We start from the raw sequence: 21,217 nt of genomic DNA on the forward strand, positions 1-21,217 counted from the left end.
GAGATAGACGCCCATGGAGATGGGCGTTCGCATTCGATTATGCCCCTCAATGTATCAACTTTGCAGTTTTAGTAAGATAATACAGAATGTTTGTAAAATAGCAATATTAAAGGTCTGAGAAAATATGTAATATAATCATAAAATTACAAGTAGATTTAAATTGAATCCTACAATCCACCTAGTAAAACGTTAAACAATACTTACGCATGTGAAACAGCAGCCTCCTTACATTCTCTTATGTCATTAATGCGTTTGTTGTACCTGCCAACAAAACAACAAACATTAAATCAAAGCAGAAACTATTTGTGAATGTATCTGGTATAACTCCCATGACATCTCACTCCAAAGAATATGTGGAGTATGATCGTAATCTCTCAAAATGTACTGCTAGAGTTTACTACAGAACATGCACTGTGCCAATGAGAGCTTCCTTCTGTAACTGTTTAGGCAACTTATAAAGCTGTGATTAGAAAGAGCTTTTAAATTAGGTCTATAGCACTCAATACAATTTAATTTTTTTTCTGTATCTTTCTGCCACATTTTCATGGTTTCTGACTGCATTTCTTGAGATTCTTCTCTCTTTGCATGATACACAATCACTTGGCGCCTACACTTGTTATCAATGTTGCTCTTGTGTTTTTCTTCTTTACCACTATGCCCATTTTTCTTGTATCAAGCACATCAATTGGAATGGGAACGTTTCAGACATTCACAACAGTTCTCTCAGGATCATGATCCCAGTGTTTTTCAGGTACAGTATATGTTGTAGTATTTGCAAAGGTCTCAATGGATAAAACATACTACCTTATTGTGCCTTCCTGCACTGAATTTTTCTCCCATCAGAACTTTGCTTCCATCTAAGAGAACTGGTTCCAGCATGTCCCAACAGAATCTACATTTGTCTATTTTGCCAGTTTTTCTACACTGGCTTTGAACATCTGATCCGTAATCCATTTGTCCTGGGCTGCAACTATAAACCTCTCAATGGTCAGGTTAACGTTCGCCTCTCCTTAACCATCTGTGTGTTTGGTTTTGACTGAAAAATAGTTTCAGGAGTAATATTTTGTATTTCACACTATTTGTGCATTTGCCATTGTTTTTCCTTGTTTGCTGACCAAATACTTTAAATATTTTTCTCTTGTTTTATAAATTCTGTTGCTTCCTTCCCTGCCTGTACTGGTGTATTCTCACTATTTCCTTCAAAATACTAAGACTAGAGGACACACAATGAAACTACAAAGTAGTAAATTTAAAACAAATTGGAGAAAAAATATTTCTTCACTCCACTTTTAATTTGTTGCCAGAGAATGTGGTAAAAGCAGTTAGCTTAGTGGGGTTTAAGAAAGGTTTGGATAGTGTCTTAAATGAAAAGTCCATAAGCCATTATTAAGAGGGACTTTGGAAAAATCTGCTGCTTATTTCTAGGATAAGCAGCGTAAAATCTATTGTACTGTTTTGGGATCTCGCCAGGTACTTGTAACCTGGATTGGCCACTGTTGGAAACAGGATTCTGGGCTTGATGGACCTTCGGTCTGTTCCAGTATAGCAACACTTATGTAGTAAGGATGGAGACAGATTCTAAATGTTAATTTTCATACTTAGAGGCTCATTTTCAAAGCATATAGACTTACAAAGTTACATATGTAACTATGTAATTTTGTAAGTCTACAAGCTTTGAAAATGAGCACCTTAAAGATTTTTGGATATTTGAGTCTCTTGATGCTGTTAAATAGGCCTGGAGATCTACAATAGCACCATATGTATTGTTATTTCTATGAGACTCATTCCTCCTTTGGATCTTGGAATATATAATCTTAGCATATACTGATTATTAAACTCTCTCTAACATGGAGTTTTCTTGCATATAGATCCAGTTTTTCAAGATCTTTATAAGGCCAGTATACAATTCCAAAACTGTAGGGGAGCACAAAAATTGCTAACTGATCAATGGCTTATATCTTCCTCTGAGCTGCTAAAAAGAACTTTTCAATATCAGTTTTAATTTCCTATACTATTCTTTGCTGATCTTTCTGTCAGTAATTTACGCTGGATTGCTGCTCCAGTAACATCATGCATTTATTTTTAATAATTACTTGAATGAAGTCTTGTGGAACAAGTTAAAGCACCTAACAGTTTTTGCATTGTACTATAAAACATAAAACAATACTGAACCAGCCACAATGAAGCATTATAGGTTGTTAACAGGTGGAAATTCTGTGTTCCAGTGGGAATATTTGTATCTTCATTTTTGTTCTGATAAACCATAATATATACTTTTTTTTTGGAGTATAAGTGTAGCAAATATGCTAGAAATACATTGCCAACACTAAAAGTTTAGTATTACAGTTTTTTTTTTAAATGGAAGGTGAAAGGAACAACATACCCCCTTATGTTGACAAACAAGTCTTCTACTGCTTTATGGATATGGAAAACTTCATCTCTAAAAAGAGACAGACAAGAACTACTCTGAAGGGCAAGCTTCCAAAGACTCAAAGCAGTAGCATCGGAATTTAGGATTCCATGGCACAAAATAAATCCAACTGCAAAATAAAAACAAAAAGCATTCAATTACTAAAAATGCACAATATTTAGGCAGAAATTAATGGATGACAAAATCAGGTGGTCTTTCAAATTTCTACTCTATTCATAAAAGTTCATGTTAAGATAATAATACTTTCGCCATATTCTCATAGTACATGAAATATTTTAACACAGATATAAATACACAAGATTCCTTTTAACATTCTTCTGTTTGTATCACAAACTATTCACCTGAGCAATTAACACTGTTTTTTAAAAAATGAAGGCAAAAATGTGCAAAAGCTCACATTAAAAGTTTAGATCATTCAAGTATTTCTGGAAAACCAAAATCTATAGCCTTTATACTAATGTAAACAATACGTGAAAATTTACAATGGCATTTCAAAGAATATTCTAGCTGTATATTAAATTTGCTGATGACACAAAGTTATTCAAAGTCATTAACTCGCGACAGGATTGTGAAAACTTACAGAAGGACCTTACGAGACTGGGAAACTGGGCGGCTAAATGGCAGATGATGTTTAATGTGAGCAAGTGCAAGGTGATGCATGTGGGAAAAAAGAACCCGAATTATAGCTATGTCATGCAAGGCTCCACGTTAGGAGTTACGGCCAAGAAAGGGATCTGGGTGTCGTCGTCAATAATACACTGAAACCTTCTGCTCAGTGTGCTGCTGCGGCTAGGAAAGTGAATAGAATGTTGGGTATTATTAGGAAAGGTATGGAAAACAGGTGGGAGGATGTTATAATGCCGTTGTATCGCTCCATGGTGCAACCGCACCTTGAGTATTGTGTTCAATTCTGGTCGCCGCATCTCAAGAAAGATATAGTAGAATTGGAAAAGGTGCAGCGAAGGGCGACTAAAATGATAGCGGGGATGGGACGACTTCCCTATGAAGAAAGACTAAGGAGGCTACAGCTTTTCAGCTTGGAGAAGAGACGGCTGAGGGGAGACAAAAATACTAGGACTAGGGGGCATGCGATGAAACTACAGTGTAGTAAACTTAAAACAAATCGGAGAAAATATTTCTTCACCCAAAAGCATAACTAAACTCTGGAATTTGTTGCTGGAGAATGTGGTGAAGGCGGTTAGCTTAGCAGAGTTTAAAAAGGGGTTAGACAGTTTCCTAAAGAACAAGTCTATAAACCACTACTAAATGGACTTGGGAAAAATCCACAATGCCAGGAATAACATGTATAGAATGTTTGTACGTTTGGGAAGCTTATCAGGTGCCCTTGGCCTGGATTGGCCGCTGTCGTGGACAGGATGCTGGGCTCGATGGACCCTTGGGTCCTTCCCAGTGTGGCATTACTTATATACTTATCCTTTCTCAGGGGCACTCAAGAGTGTGACTTAACAGAGGTTGCTCAAGAGAGACAAGAGTTCCTAAATCTAACAGTGTGGGAGTTCTGTTTCTCAAATCTGAGAGCTTTAAAGACTACGTATAGAATTTGCTTTGATATTGACTGGGTAAACACAATGGGAGATGGGGTCTCCTACATTTTCATCTGTACATCTTTAAGGATTCTGTGGATACTGTCACAGCTTCTTTGTTAAAAAGGGAGGTCTGCGGAACAGGAGGATATACAACATTTCTGCTCTGGGTTCTTCCTCTATCTCTTAAATAGAATGATGTGACCCATTCCCCTGATAAAAATCAGTGAAGCACTGATCCTATGGGGAAGAGTAAGATCTAAGGGCAACTCAGTGGATACCTTTTCTTCAGTGAACTCTACAGTCTCATATTCAGAATCCCAGTAATGCTCAATTGAGACTCAGAAAAATATTACCAGTAGAGAAATCTGAAGTGAGCATGGCTAGACCTCAATGCCCTGATGTGTGCATTCCTCAACAAGGGCATCTAGACACCCTTGTACGCCTGTGCCTTTCCTATCTGATACAATGGACATGGACACCAGTGCTGCGGACAAATTCTGATGCCCTTCAAGGCCTCAGCACATAAAAATCACCTCCAGGAAGAGCATGGGTCTTCAGGATCAGCCGCAGAATCTTATGCTTCTCATCAACCTCAAAGTCTCCTATTAACCACCCTACTTCTTCAGTTGTAATGAGGCATATTTTCAAAGCACTTAGCCTTCCAAAGTTCCATAGGTTTCTATGGAACTTTGGAAGGCTAAGTGCTTTGAAAATATGCCTCAATGTCACTTGAATACCCATTCAAAACATGCAGCAATCCAGCAAAGAAGGGTAGTTGACAGGAGGCTTCAGACGCAATTCATTTGAAAGCCCAAGATGAAGCCATGGAGTAAAATGAATGGCCTCCATCGAGTTCAGATAAGTGTTTTTACATAAGTAATGCCACACTGGGAAAAGACCAAGGGTCCATCGAGCCCAGCATCCTGTCCATGACAGCGGCCAATCCAGGCCAAGGGCACCTGGTGATCTGTTGGAATTATTCAAAGATCAGTGCTGCAGCAAATATATTCAATTACAGCTCTGATATTTTTTTGTGAGAAGTGATTTTAAAACATATGCATATTTATATCTCTCAACATTAAAAAAAAAATGAAGGGTTTTGAATAATGAAAGACTGACAACCTAAAACTGACAATTCCAACATGTGACCTCAGCCTTCTGAGGTCGTCTCCATCATTATTATTGTGGTTAACCGTGTGGACTGGTTTCTGGACTTATTTTGGAATTTACTGCAACAGTGTATTCACTATGGTAATCAAGGAAACCCTACTGTATAAGTGTGTTTGCAAGAATAGGGATGAGGAACACTGTTCTAAATACCTATATAGCTCCCTAAAATGTTAGATCCCTGATTTTGTATTTTTCTAGAAACATTAACTACCAATTCTTTGGTCTTCTCATCGAACAGCAGCTTAAGTTGTACATTGGTAAAATATTGTGCCTGCTGAGGGCAATTCAGTAAAGTGGTGCCTATTTGTGAGACAATTCTATATAAGCATCTACTTTTCTTTATAAAATACTAGCTTAACAAGACCTGACACAGCTGTTTGCCAAAACCAAGCCTGTAAGTCTTCTAGACGTCTATTCCCAGAACTCAGACAGGAGTTCTTTCACAATCACTTAGATAAGACAAGTCTTTAGATGAAAGACCCACTGGCTACCCTCTCTCATTTAGCCTAATCATTACACCACTCCTGTGGCTGAAGCACAGATCATAATTCCTAGAAAGTGATACTATTAATAGAGGACCATAGTTTCTTCCTCTTGGAATGCCTACTCAACTGGACTTAATATAACCAACCCTTTGCAATGAAACTTGCAGTATTGGGACTGAAGGGGGAGGGATGAGGGGAGAGGTTTTTTTTTTTTTTAAAGAGTTAATAATATCTGTATGATGATATTGTTTGACATAAGCTCCACTGCTGCTTGTTATTGTCTCCTGTATTTGCACAATTTGTTTGGAGACAAAAAAAAAAACCATTTTAAGTGTTGCTGTAACTCAAAGGCTGGCAACATTCCATGCCTTGAGTTGCAGCAATCTGGCTTAGGAATAAAACCCGGATCATCTGCATGGCATCATACACTCTTACTGCTGAGCTGCTGGCTTGATAATACATTAGTTTATGTAGATTTACTTACAAATGATCCATTTTTCCATTGCATCAAGAGAGAGGTATTCACATGGCATCTGTTTCAAAAAAATAATTGAATTATTTGCACAAAGTTTGGATGCAATTCCTCTACTTCCTTAAATCTCCATTAAACTACAGGAAAGTCTAAAAAATATTGATCTCTGATTTAAAGCAAACGTGTAATCAATCTGTGAGTGCAGAAAGTATACTCTGTAAGAAAGCCAGAGCAAGTCACATCTCCATCCTCAGGAACAATTTAGGTTGTTAAATCTACTTAGGAAAATTACTTGTGTACCTCTTTGTAACTCACCCTGAAATTGAACTCGGAAAAGGCAAACCCCCCCCCCCCCCCCCCCCCCCGTTTACTAACCTGTGCTAGCGGCTGCTGCGCGGCAATGCCAACAAAGCCCATTCAAAGGCTGTGTTGGCATTAGCACACGGCAGCCACTAGCGCAGCTTAGTAAACGGAGGGTAAGTTTAAATCTTACCTCTAAATTCAAATTCTAGACAATATGAAATAACAGCAAAAAAGACAAACATTTCAAGTAATCTCTTCCTAAACTGAATTGTGTACAAATTTTTGCTTTTCCAGTGCAAAAGGAAAAAAAAAAGTAAATGATAAAGAATCACAATTGGGTAGGATTTTTGTGCCAATGTGTAATACTGCACAGAGAAATATCAGCAGATAAGGGATGGCATCAATGAGCCTTTTTCAAATGAAGGAAAACTCTGGAATGAGGGGGCATACGATGAAGAGGAAATAGACTTAGGAGGACTCTAAGAAAATACTCTTTCATCAAAAGGGTGGTGGATGCATGGAATGGGCTCTTGTTGGAGGCTGTGGAGACGAAGAATGTGTCAGAATTTAAGAAAGCGTGGACAGGCATGTGGGATCCCATAGAAAAGGAAGAGTTAGTGGTTACTGAGGATGGGCAAACTGGATGGGCCATTTGGCCCTTATCTGCCATCATGTTTCAATGTTTCTAACATAGCATGAAGCTCTGTACCATGAATAATGTTCCCTTTAAACTGAGTAGATGCTTGGCAGCACACAACTTTATCCATTCCATACAGGGATATATAAAATGAACAGGAGTAGGAAACAGTGGTTGTTTCTTTGCATACGTTGAGATCTGGCTGCCCACCAGTCCAATATCCTAGATACCTACAGCTAACCAGCAAAACCTGAGTGACTGCTTGCTTCCTCCCATTTGCTGCCAAAACAGCTAAGCCCAAGTCCTCCAAGCCTCCTGAAGCCCTACAATATGTGCTCAAGAGGCATATGCTCTTCTTCCTGCTGTGTTCGAGACCTCACTCCTCTGGCCTTCATCAAGGCACTAGAGTTGGGGAAGAGAAGATGCTGGGGAAAGGGGCAGGGAGCAGACAGGAAAGAGAAACGGAAGGTTAGTAGAAGCTAGAGATGGCTCCCATAAGTAAACTTCAGGATAGAGGCAAGGACTTTCAGTTTCAATAAGTACACTAATCCCTGCTCCCTTGGAAAAGAAATATTTAAGAACTGGGCTTTCAATTTAGTCTCAATCCTTTCTTTCCAAGCTGACAGTTGTTGAAAAGAAATACACATAAGATGCCAAGAATGTACTCCGGTCTCTCTCCTGGACCAAAATAACTCTTAAAACAAAATGGGACCATATTTGACATTTTTTTTGGGGGGGGGGGGGGGGGGGGTGAGGACATCTGATGAAAACACATCAAATCTGAAAATACGTCGGACAGTGGAGTGCTGAGTTGCTGTTTGTCTTTTCCACCCATCGTCAGGACCCTGAAGCAGCATTGCTTATTTAAGCATGAGCGAAACGCTGGCCAATGTTGGTCCGGGGGATTGTTGAGCGTTGGAATTTATGACCCCAGGATAGACGACATATTCAAGCTAAATATTCCTGGAGTCTATGTGTGTTTTTGTTTTGGACAACATTACATATGAACAGTATATGGTGACAGCATTTGACACTTAAATTTCAAAATGTGCAAAAACCAAAAATACACTTAATTGCCATTTTGAAGACTACGTTTCAAAATGGATTTTTGTGGATAGAGGAAGGTTTTTTTAGACAATGATGAGGAATAGATCCATGTAGATCGTTTTCAGCTCTATAGATCTATTGGTCTGGAGCTCTTTGAGGCTTTTTCTTTCCTCTTAGTGTAACATGCTTTACCTTCACGTATTTTTTTTGCTATCACAGTGAGTCTGATTTCATCATTTGTTTTCAGTTGTTGATTTCATTGACTCCACATCCATTCAAGTAGCTTTATAAAACTGGCAATAAAGGTGAACCTTCAGGAACTCTAAAAGGTGGTATCCATATATCAGAACACTCATTTTTCATCCTAACAGAATATTGTCTAATGGACAAAAATTCTTTAAACCAACTGAAGACTATGCCAGAAATACCAACTGAATTAATTTTAAACAATAGAATATCAGGGTCCACTGTATCAAATGTTGCTGTCAGATCAAACTGCAGCAACACCATGGCTTTGTCTCTTGACATTAGTGACTTACCATCTGATACCAAGGCCAGAAGAGTAAATTCTGTACCCAGATTGAGAGGGATTAAGACAAGAAACCTTATCTAAATAGGAAACCAACTGAGAAGTAACAATTGATTCTGATAACTTAGCAAGAATCGGTATTCTAGCTATAGGATAAAAGTTCACAGGAATACTAGGATCAGAATTATTTTTTTCTTCTTTAAGATAGGCACCATTTTCTTACCCCTAATTTAGGAAGACAGTGTCCTAAAGAAAAGAGAGAATTCAAAAACGCTGAAACCCATTCAGTTATTTGTTGAGGTGGTCATCTCAAAAGATAAACTGGGCAACAATCTAGTGTGCATGATGCAGAGATCAGTTCAGATAGAAGAGGAACTACCTGATTTTCTGGAATAGAATGGAAGCTCTCCCAGAGTCTATCCATGGGGACAGATTGTACCTCCACCGGTCAGGTATGACAAGTATACAACTTTATCCGGTCTAGGGGAACTAATTCCCTAATTTTTACAACTTTGTCTGAAAAATACAGTGCTGAAGCAGGAGGAGGATACAAATCAGTATCTATACCAGCATGAGAATCAGGCATTATCTCCTTATAGATAGTAAACAGCATTTTGGAAGATGAGGGAGAACTATCAATGAAGCATAATAGAATTTTTTAGCTTTACAAAGTACAATTTGAAAGATCTATATCTCTTTTTTCCCATTCAGATCTTAATAGGTTATCATGAGAAAGTCGCCATTTATGTTCAATTCGACAGCAATCATTTTTTAATTTAGCCAAATCTTGATAATACGATTTCGCTTTATGAGTAAAGGAAACGGTTTTCTTGATTAATGGAGCCAATTCACCCCTAGTTTTTGAAAGTAAATTATACCAGATGTTATATGAAAGTGAAGGATTAAAAACATCGAAATTTAATAGAGGAATAGCCAAGTTCCAGAAAGCATTAGCATTCATATGTTTTCTGATCAATTTGTTAAAAAAAAAGAATTTATTCTATATTGTCTCAAGGACAATGTAAAATTAGCTAGAAAAAAATGATCTGATCAGGGAATGACTTCCCTATTTACATCTGTAATATTTAAATTAGCTGAAATACCCTGAGTAGCAGCTATAAAATCAAACTATGTCCTTTTTCATGTGTGGGTTGACATTAAATTAAGGATGATAAAAACATGACGGCAGATAAGGGTCAAATGGTCAATCCAGTCTGCCCATCCTCAGTAACCATTATCTCTTCCTTTCCTAAGGGAAACCCACATGCCTGTCCCATGCTTTCTTAAATTCTGATAGTCCTCGTCTCCAGAACCTCCAACAGGAGGCCATTCCATGCATCCGCCACCCTTTCGGTGAAAAAGTATTTTCTTAGAGTCCTCCTAAGTCTTCACTTCATCGTATGCCCCCTCATTCCAGAGTTTTCCTTCATTTGAAAAAGGCTCACCTCCTGTATATTGACGCCACTGATGACTTAAACATCTCTATCATAGCCCGTCTCTCTCACCTCTCTTCCAGCATATACAAGTTGAGGTTCCTAAGCCTGTCCCTATATGTTTTATGACTGAGAGCACTTACTAATTTTGTAGCTGCCCTCTGGACCAACTCCATCCTGTTTATATATCTTTCCGTAGGTGTGGTCTCCAGAACTGCACACAGTACTTTAAAATGGGGCCTCACCAGAGACTTATACTAGTACTACTACAAGGGCACTATCACTATAATCCTACTGAATCCAAAACAGAAAGAAAACTAGAAACTTCTAAGTCTTCTGTAAGCTCTAAGTGAAGATTAATATCACCTATTGATAAGAGCGAAGAAAAATTTATAGATGAGTAAAAAGAAATTCTTGCAATTGTATGGAAATTGAGTTCCATTTCCCTGGTGGTCGATAAAGTACTATCAAACCAATATTTCCCTCAAAATCAGAGTCCACCAGCTTATATAGCACAACAATTCTAGATCTGGGGAAGAGATAGTAGCTACTATTGACACTATAAAAAAAAGATTTAAAAATGACTGCAGTAACTCCACCCTTCTTATCTAATCAAGGATGATTAAGAATAAAAATACAGGTGTCTTCATTAATAATCCAGGTTTCAGTTATAAACGCAAACCCTAACTGTATCTCCAATCAGATCCCTAATAAGATAACTTTTGCTACAGACTGATCAAGCACTGAAGTAAAAACTAGGGACTGGAATAAAATCTGATTTTTGACATTCATCTTGAAGCTTAATAAGAATTAAATTCTTAGGGACAGAGAAAAGTTTACTTGTTCTCTTAGATCTACTAGATAAATGATTTCCTATTATTACTTCAATATTAGAAAGAAACTCATTAGAATAATTCTGAAATACAGAAGAGGAAAAACCCCCAGTATCCTGACAACCCCAATTTGAAGACAAATCTTGACTACAGGGGGTTGTCCAGCCTAGTAGACAGGCTACACAAACTAACAGCCAATGCATAAAAAAAACAGTGTTTAAAAAAGACAATGTTATATCAATGGAAAATAAAATAATACATAAAACTTGCAAACTTCGCACAAAGTTTCCGACAAAGGGGCACACTCAGGGGCATAACATGCCCCTTAGGCATGTCCCTTCAACAGCGTGGATCAGAAAGGGTTGCGCTAACACCACTGCGGGCTTAGCCTCTACCACCGAGCCGATGTTGAATAAAGTGTTCCCACTGCAGGAAAATAGATGGTTAACTGAATGTTCCCAAATAACAGCACACAGTCTCTGTGATCTGCTCCAAGAAGTGGAGTGCCTCAGAAACAGTTGCGCTGATAATGCTGTGGGCACCGCTCACATCGGTGGGCAGAACTTAGCATATGTTTTTTTTTTTTTAACATGCAGGGATTGTTAAGAGACAAAACATCTGACCTCTAATGAAAATTATAAAATAACTGATAAGTAATTAAACATGCAATTCTCTCACACACCTGAAATATACAAAGTATAAAGAACCTTACTGTATCAGACTGTGCAGGATTTAACATTGTACTGGGGGCACTGATGAGGCTCAATAGTTGTGCATTCCTCCACTGGTCAGCTGAGAGATTTCTTCGAGGATAAACCATCTGGAGTGAAATAAGTGCATCTGACAGAGACTGCAAAACAATGAAAAAAATGTTTGATGAAAAGAAACCCTGGAGTGTTCAACCATCTCTACATAAAAAGGACAAGCAAATGAGGTGTTTTTCTTTTCCTATAAAACCAATCATGTGACCACAAGTATGCTATTCTAGCAACGACTGTCTAGTAACCAGGTGCATAAGTACCTAAAACTTGAAGAACTAAGGAAATACAAAAATTTAAAACATTAAGAGGATTTTAGGTATGTTTTTAAAGTGACATTTAAAAACAGAATTAGCTAATAAAAAGATTATATTAAAAGAGATTTGGAAGATTCTTCTTAACTCTGAAAACACACATGGCTGTTTTTTTTTTTATTTAATTTTCAAAAATAAATCAAGAAATACCGGGAAGGGGTGAAAAGATTGGCAGATTGACAACTTGGTTAGGAGGAGAAATTAGTGAAATGAGACTTGAGAGAGATAGATACTAACTAGTCAGAAGAGCTTGGGAAGAGAGTTGAGTATGGGGAGAAACCAAAGAGGAGAAGAAAGAACTGAATGGAAAGGGTTTGGAGAGTGAGACATACTGGTGGAGGAGGACTGCAGAAAAAGAGACTGGTGGGGTGGGTGCTGGGAAGAGAGAGAGAGAGAGAGAGAGAGAGAGAGAGAGAGAGAGAGAGAGAGAGAGAGAGAGAGACTGGTATGGATGGCCTACGGATTATGCAAGAATGGAGAGGAAAAATCTGAGGAGAGCGGATGGGGAGGAACTGGCTGAGAGAAAAAAAAAGTGATGCTGGAGGATGAGAGGATGGAAGGAAGGAGAGACTAGACAGAACAGGATTTTTCTTTTTTTTGATGGGGGGTTCCCTACAACATTTTTTGGATGTTAAAAAGGCATCACTGCACCCAAGAAGGTTGGGAACCCCTGATCTACCCAATGTTAATCTCAGGGTTCTCTACTTAAGTTTACCTCACTTAAGGAAATATGATAAAAGAATAGTAAGGACAGAACCGTTGGTTGTATTGGCCCTATACACTCTTCCTTCCTTTGGAAGTCAGGTCTCTACAGGATTACCTATTTTAAATTACTTATTTATAAAAAATTAAGTATTGCCTACCTATCCATTACTCAAGACAACAAATTCACAATCTCTAAAACACACATAACAAATTACACTAAATGATAAAAAATGTGCCATAATCACAAATATTACTTACATCTTAAGCCTGATCAGCTACAATCCACTACTGTACTATTAACACCCAAATGCTTGAATAAAAAGCATGCTTAAAAATTGCTTTTATTTTATTTGTTTTATAAGCAAAAAAGTGGAGGAGAACAAAAACAAAGTTCCATGCCACCTAGGCCGAAACACAATTCATGTCAGGTCTTGGTGAAGATCTAATAAAGTGCTTTTTTTTGACACACTTGGCATGAGAATTTTTTTGTTTTGTTACATTTGTACCCCGCGCTTTCCCACTCATGGCAGGCTCAATGCGGCTTACATGGGGCAATGGAGGGTTTATTTATTTTAGCTACATTTGTACCCCGCGCTTTCCCACTCATGGCAGGCTCAATGCGGCTTACATAAACAGGTACTTTTTTGTACCTGGGGCAATGGAGGGTTAAGTGACTTGCCCAGAGTCACAAGGAGCTGCCTGTGCCTGAAGTGGGAATCGAACTCAGTTCCTCAGGACCAAAGTCCACCACCCTAACCACTAGGCCACTCCTCCCTACTTGTTGGGAATGGGACTTTATAAACCGCTTTGAATGTAGTTGCAGAAAAAAAAAAAAAAACAGAAAGGCGATACAGTGATACCTCGGTTTTCGTTGATAATCCGTTTGAAAACAATCGGCGAAATCTAAAACAGACAAAAACTGAGGAAATTATTTCCTGAGGAGTACACGTGGGTCGCCCTTTGTTTTTGCAAAATTAGCAGCGAGGTCACGTGGGCACGCCGGAGAAATCTGAGGTAACAGACGAAATCCGAGACAAATTTTTCGCAGAAAAAAATCGACGAAAACCAAAACCGACGATAACCGAAGTAAACGAAAACAGAGGTATTACTGTATATCTAGTATATACAGGTTAAGTGACTTGCTCAGAGTCATAAGGAACTGCAGTGGGAATCGAACCCAGTCCCCCAGGATCATAGTCCACTGCACTAACCACTTGGCTAATCCTCCACTGTTTTGCTCAATTTAGTTTAAGCATTTCTATTCCACTTTAAACCCAAAGTGGATGACAATAGTATCCCAAAAAAGTTGTAAAATGTTCCAAATAGTCTTTAGACAAGTCCATTTTTGCCATTTAGCTGTGGTATTATTAAGGTGTATTGGACTTTTATTGCTTGCTAAGTTTATGATATGACTGTGGGGAGTGTTTTATGTTTGCACTTTGTTTTCGTACAATTTTTTAACTATTCATTTTATATTTCATTTTGCTTTCAATTTTGTTTGCTTGCTGTGAATTGTAATTTTCATGACATTGCTCCTCATATGATGAGTTTCTGTTAAGCAAGTGGGTAAAAATGTAATTTAATAAACATATAATATTTGTACTTCCAGAGATGTGTCAAATTTTACAGTCAAGATACTGAAAAAAAAGATTATCTGCGCTTCAAAATAAGAGTGTAAGTATATAAAGAAGCCCTTTTACTAAAGGGTTGCCTGCATGGCAACTCAGAACTACCACCAACCCAACGCGGGTGCCTGCGCTAGCCCCACCCCCAGCTCACGTCATTTCCAGTGCTAGCGGAAATATTTAAGAAACATTTCCGCAGGAGGTTACCTGGTGGTAATCGGGCAGCATCAAACGCTGTCCATTTACCGCCGGGTTAGCACAGGAGCCCTTACCGCCACCTTGATGCGTGGCGGTAAGTGCTCCCCCATGAAATGACTGCACAGCAAATGTGAACGTACCGCATGGCCATTTCTTTTTTCAGCCTTTTTACCCACTGCGGTAAAAGGGGTCTTAGCACACGACAAAGACGGCAGGCAGCTGCCGCTAGAGAAGGGCTCCTTTTACCGCAGCTTAGTAAAAGGTCCCCAAAATGCACAACAAAATATATAAAAACATTTAAGAAATTCACTCTTACTTTACTGTGGGGTACGAACTCTTCCATCATCTTTTTCAAGGGGTTCTCATAATCAACAATCATTTGCCCAAGACGTGGATACTCTCGATCACTGTGAAACACAAACACTATGGTGAAATGTGGTCACCATTAAAAAAAAAAAAAAGTTCTCAAAAATCAATGAGATTTAAAAGACGATTTTTACCTTGCCCCATGTGTCATTTCATGGGCATAATTATATAACCCTATAATAGCTTTCCTCTCCTCAATCCGAGACAGCATTATCATTAGTGTTGCGTACGTTATAATGAGGTCCAGGTAGTTCTTTGTTAGATCAAAGTTGACAGTCTAGAGATAAAATAGGATAATATGAATTTCTTCTAGCGAGAGAAACCCTCAGCAGCAAAAAAAAAAAAAAAGACCAAATGCAAACATTAAAATTAAGTACTACAATACACTAAAAACATTTCCAAGAAATTTTGATGCTAGACTTATGTGCAAAATTACCCTTTTTCTAAGTTATGATGCAAAGAAATAAAAAAAAAATTATAGAACAAAAATAAGAAAGCAAAGGATGGGATCCATGTATTAATCAGGCATCATAGTGATTACTGCATACATTGAGTAGAAAATGATTGGAATTCAGGATTTATATGATAAGACCTTATCATCATCAATGTTGATGCTTGTACTGAATGTAAAGGCATAACCCTGGGCATAATATGAAAAAAAGCAAATTAATGATACTTCTCATAACCTGACTGATCCCATACTTATAGAATAAATATTTATTCTTCCCCCATTTTATATTCCCTCAGTGCTCAGCCAAGGTCACGCAACAAAGATCCAGCCATCAAATGTCAGTACTGAATGATTCTCTCCACCCCTTCCCTCCCCCCCCCCCCCCCCCCCACCAGGGTTTTATTTTCCATCACTTATCTAAAAGATGAAAATTCCAATTCAATTTCCTTTTTTTTTTTTAAATAATAGAACCTCAAGCTGTCAAAGACCTTACTGGAGTTTCAATAAATATCATCAATACTGAAAGAGATTTTTGAGTTTTAGAACAGAGTAACAACTGCAATGGAAAGGGAATAGAATAAATTGGTTCTTCTACCCTCTCTGTAATATATGAATGGTGGAAATTAAAGGACAAAGTAATCACTAAAAAAAAAACAAGAAAAAAAAACAACAAGCTTACGATTCGATGAGCCATACATTTCTGAAGATAGATGGCAAGTCTAAATGTGCATGCATTGAGTCTTTCTCCTTGAATGTGTCCAAGTATGTAACAAACATGAAAATTTGATCACATAGGTTAATGGTCAAACATTCTTTGATGTACTTCTACTTTTTCAAAAAAGCTACAGAGTTAGAACAAGTGGATACCCACAAAACATTTGGCCCAACTTCCAACCCAACCCAGGTGCTTATTCTCTCCTCTGCCTTCCTTCCCATAGAGGAGCTCACACACTCCCCTTTTCTTTTCCTCTATCCATCTCCCCCAACATACCAGGGCATTCTCTTTCTGTCCCTTTCCCAGCCTCTGACCCACTAACTGTCACAGTTCTTCCTATGAACTGGGTTCTTAGCAGAACCACGGCTCCCAGTGTTGCTGTTTGGCTTCCCTCTGGGTGGAGGCACTGCGTGCGACAAGACCTCACTGACCTTTAGACTTGCCGGAGCAGTATGTGTACACTTTCATCTGCTATTATATAGTTATATGCAAAATGTTTCAAAAACAGATGTTAACAGTGCCGAATCTCTTCTACTCTTTCACTGCACTGTTAGCAGATGATGCACCCTTACAGGCAAATCATGCTGGTCATCTCATTTTGTAAAAAGTAACAATGTTAATTAGAATTTCATGACAGGCATCCAAGGCAGACATTAAATATACTTTTAAAAACAGTCAAGAACGAATCAAAGGAATAACAGTGGGACACAGAATGTGAACGGATGGCAGTTTGACTCCTGAAGAAGCAAACCATGAAACAGAGGTGCTCTGTTGAGCAAACTGATGAGAGCCATATTAATATAAGTGTCCTTGAGCTTTAGTGTTCCTGATATGGATGATATTTGTAATATTATTTTATTAAAACAAGAAAGAGAAAAAGAAAAAATAATCAATAAAGAACAAAATTTACTCAACAGAGGTTTTTATGACTGAGAGGAAGTTTGCATGGCAGTTACAGTTGAAAATATACAATGGTAAGCCGAGCATCTTAAGTCTTTTCCTTCATTCGATGTGACAAGTTAAATGGGACTTTTTATACTTGCTGGATTTAAAGGATTAGAGTTTTTTAAAAGCAAACAATAAAGACATAATAAAAACAAAGTTACAAAAATACATCAATAAGCATTAGAGGGTATGCATTTGTTAGTGCATCTTAATGGGGAAAATCAATTGCATGCACATTAACCCACAAATTAATGCATGTCCAATCAATTTGGCACATAAAAGAATTCTAATGCATATAAAAAAGTTTAAAGCAAATGTGTGAAATATCCAGAAACATACCCCAAAAATGGGAAGGGGGAAGGAGGAAAGCCAAATAAACGGAAAACATTTTGCCCATGCACATATCTAACAGACATTTGCTTTGTTAATTTCTGCTCTGAGGGCTCTTTTAGATATGCTCTGGTTAACTGCTTACTTTCTTTCTGCATCTAATCTGCATCAGTCTGGTCTAAGTTGTTCCTAGAGAATTCAGAATTTTAAAAATCTTTCTTTCCTCCAAAAAACCCCCCAAAACTTTGTTTTATACAGGCATCATTCTCAGAAGAGATGAGAAAAACATCTTCTTTAGCATTCCTCCAGACGTGACTAGATGGATAGGTTATATTCTCTTCTGGAACTTTTGATTGTGATTAGGCCCTAGCTCCTACTTGGTACTGCTCTAACTCAGCATGCTCCAATAACTGCTGATGTGGTGGTTCAGCCATACATTGGTTCACTGCAATTTTTTTTTCTCTGCCAACAGAGTATACAGTGTTTTCCTTATATGGCTGATGTTGTCTGGAGACTCTTTTGTGCCTCGGTCTCTTTTTCTGTGAGGTAGGAAAGTGTCCTTGAGTGCCAGTACTGAAGAGACTGCAGGCTGCAGGTCGACCCTTGATGCTCACTGCTTTGGTACTTCCCATCTGTCTAGGCTGGTCTGGAGGAATGCAAAGGAAGGAAAAATTAGATCTTACCTGCTAATTTGTTTTCCTTTAGTCCCTCCAGACTAGCCTACTGTTATGATCTGGCTTTCTGTGTTTTCAGTTGTTATCTCCGCAGGAATTTGTTTCAGTGTACTGCCTGAAGGGGTGCTGTCATTTGAATGGAAGTGTTTCTTTTTGATACCCAAAACACCTCAAGTGATAGACAGAGCTCTCCTCGTGGAGAGTAGAAAAGGAACCAAACAGCGATGTAGTGCATTTTTGGAAACAGATTCTCTTTGACCGCTCTTGCTGTTTGAGGCAGCTGCTTCCTTTGCAGTGCAGCATTCCTACATAAAATGTGGGATTTTGAAGCCATGGAAGAGAAGTGTTAGGGGAGATCTGTTAGAATACATTTGTTAGTTCTTTCATATGGGAAAATTAGGTTCTTACCTTGGTAATTTTCTTTCCTTTAGTCATAGCAGATGAAGCCATTACGTATGGGTTATGTCCATCAACCAGCAGGGGAGATAGAGAGCACTCAAACTTTCACAGTGCCCTGTTGGCCAGCTAGCTCCACTGCCTCTTCAGTATTTGAAGCTTCCAAAGCAGTATGGCAAACCGCAATGGGAATCACAAGAGCTTTCCTCACAGCGAACGATGGCCCATCACAAGGGCATGAACTCATAAAGGAGGGAATGCACATCCTCCTGGAGGGAATAAACTCATCCTCCTTATTTTATAAGTGGAGGGGAACACACGCGCCTCCTGGAGAGAATCAACACATCCTCCAAAAAAAACATGCTGGAGGGAATGAACACATCCTCCTAAATTTAAACTGAACATGAATCCTGAAGATTGTTTTCCAACTTTCTCCCAAGGAAGGAACTTCAGGAAATTAGAACAGAACCTGAAAAGCAGATTCACAGCATACAGACAATCATACAGGGAGGGCTCATGGCTTCATCTGCTATGACTAAAGGAAAGAAAATTACCAAGGTAAGAACCTAATTTTCCCTTCCTTGTCATCAAGCAGATGAAGCCATTACGTATGGGATGTAACAAAGCAATCCCTAGATAGGGTGGGAACAAGCCACAACACGCGCTAGCACTTGTGCACCAAAACGCGCATACCTCCTGGCAGCCACATCCAGCCTGTAATGTCGGGCAAAGGAGAGCTTAGAAGCCCATGTTGCTGCACTGCATATCTCTTGAAGAGAGAGTGCTCCAGTTTCAGCCCAAGAGGAAGAAATCGCTCTAGTAGAATGTGCCTTAAAAGCTACAGGCGGAACCCTGCCGGCCAGCAGATAAGCTGAAAAGATAGTTTCTTTGAGCCAGCGGGCAATAGTGGCTTTAGACGCTGGAGGCCCTCTGCGAGAACCGGATAGCAAAACAAACATATGATCAGAAGTCCTGAAAGAGTTAGTAACTCGCAGATACTGCAGCAGAGTCCTGCGCACATCCAAAAGGTGCAGCTGCCCAAAAGATTCTGGAAACTCTTCCTCTGAAAAAGAGGGCAAGAAAATAGGCTGGGGTAAGTGAAAGGCTGAAACCACCTTAAGCATAAAGGAAGGCACGGTCCGAACCGTGACTCCGGACTCTGAAAATTGCAGAAATGGGTCTCTACAGGACAGCGCCTGGAGCTGACACCCGTCTCGCCGAGGTAATGGCCACCAGAAAAACGGCCTTCAGTGTCAAGTCTTTCTCCGATGCTCGCCGAAGCGGCTCAAAAGGAGATGCCTGCAGGGTTTTCAAAACTAGCCCCAGGTTCCAAGCTGAACAGGGTGCTCGCACTGGAGGTCGGAGCCGAAGCACCCCTCTAAGAAACCGTGCCACATCTGGGTGAGCAGCCAAAGACACGCCTTCCACCTTACCACGAAGGGAGGCCAACGCTGCCACCTGCACCCGCAGGGAATTATAGGCCAAGCCTTTTTGTATACCTTCCTGCAAAAAGTCCAGAATCGGCGAGACAGGAGCCCGCATTGGAATAATGGCTCTGGAAGCACACCAAGACTCAAACAGGCACCAAATCCTGGCATAAGCCACGGAAGTGGACCACTTGCGGGCTTGCAGGAGAGTGGAAATAACTTTATTGGAATAACCTTTATCCCTCAATTGCGCCCTCTCAATAGCCATGCCGTAAGACCAAAGCGGCCGGCGTCCTCCATGGCTACCGGTCCCTGAGTCAAGAGGTTCGGTACCAGAGGTAACGACAGAGGAGCCTCCAGGAACATCTGTCGGAGGTCTGCATACCAAGGTCTCCTTGGCCAATCCGGGGCGATGAGGACCACTTCTCCTGGGTGCAGCCGAATCCGCAAGAGCAGGCGCCCTATCAGGGGCCATGGGGGAAACACATAAAGTAGACCCGGAGGCCAGGGTTGAGCCAAAGCATCCAACCCCGCCGAGCGAGGATCTCTCCGTCTGCTGAAGAAGCACGGGACTTTGGTATTGGCACTTGTCGCCATTAGATCCATCACGGGCTTGCCCCATTTGGCACAGATCTGCAGGAATACTTCGTCTGCCAGATTCCATTCTGCTGGATCAATCTGATGCCTGCTCAGATAATCGGCCTGCACATTGCTCTGACCTGCAATATGAGCTGCCGACAGACACTGAAGATGCAGCTCGGCCAAGTGGCAAATCAGTTCGGCCTGCGCGGCTAGTGCTCTGCACCTTGTTCCGCCTTGTCGATTTATATAGGCCACCGTTGTCGTGTTGTCCAACATCACTCTGACAGCCAATCCTTCCAGGGTCACTTGAAAGGCCAGAAGCGCCTGAAACACCGCTTTCAACTCTAGGCGGTTGATGGACCACTCCGACTCCTCGGATGTCCATAGACCCTGGGCATGCTTCCCCTTGCAGTGTGCGCCCCAGCCCTTCAGGCTGGCATCTGTTTCCACTAGGCACCAAACGGGGAGCGTCAGCGGCATTCCTCGCCGCAGCATGCTGTCCGAGAGCCACCACTCCATGCTGAGACGGGCCGCAGGGAGCCAAGTAAGTCTGCATTGGTAATCCTGAGAAATAGGAGACCATCTCCAGAGTAGGGAATACTGTAGAGGTCTCAGGTGCGCTCTCGCCCAGGGTACCACTTCCATCGTGGCTGTCATCGATCCCAGCAGCTGGACAATGTCCCAAGCTCGCGGGCGGGGCATCCTCAGGAGCAGACGGACCTGATTCTGAAGCTTGCACCGCCTTAGCTCAAGTAGGAACACATAGCCCGAGACTGTGTCGAACCTGGCCCCCAAAAACTCTAGAGATTGTGAAGGGGACAGGTGACTTTTGGCCATATTGACG

The 21,217-nt window shown here is 40.1% G+C and overlaps 1 protein-coding gene across 1 annotated transcript in view; it reads right to left on the bottom strand.

Annotated features, from left to right (window-relative positions):
- Positions 1-204: 204 nt before the first annotated feature.
- LOC115459366 (nck-associated protein 1-like) overlaps positions 205-21,217 on the bottom strand; it is a gene marked incomplete at its 3' end in the record, with an annotated part of 67,655 nt that continues 46,642 nt past the window's right edge. Inside the window, exons 5-10 of the mRNA XM_030189203.1 lie at positions 14,988-15,130; positions 14,804-14,894; positions 11,600-11,737; positions 6,118-6,166; positions 2,384-2,540; positions 205-261 (exon numbers count right to left, since the gene is read on the bottom strand). Coding sequence (XP_030045063.1) covers positions 205-261; positions 2,384-2,540; positions 6,118-6,166; positions 11,600-11,737; positions 14,804-14,894; positions 14,988-15,130 — 635 coding nt within the window. The remainder of the gene's footprint in view (positions 262-2,383; positions 2,541-6,117; positions 6,167-11,599; positions 11,738-14,803; positions 14,895-14,987; positions 15,131-21,217) is intronic.

The sequence above is a fragment of the Microcaecilia unicolor genome, unplaced genomic scaffold, assembly GCF_901765095.1.
Source record: "Microcaecilia unicolor unplaced genomic scaffold, aMicUni1.1, whole genome shotgun sequence".
Classification (NCBI taxonomy): Eukaryota; Metazoa; Chordata; class Amphibia; order Gymnophiona; family Siphonopidae; genus Microcaecilia; species Microcaecilia unicolor.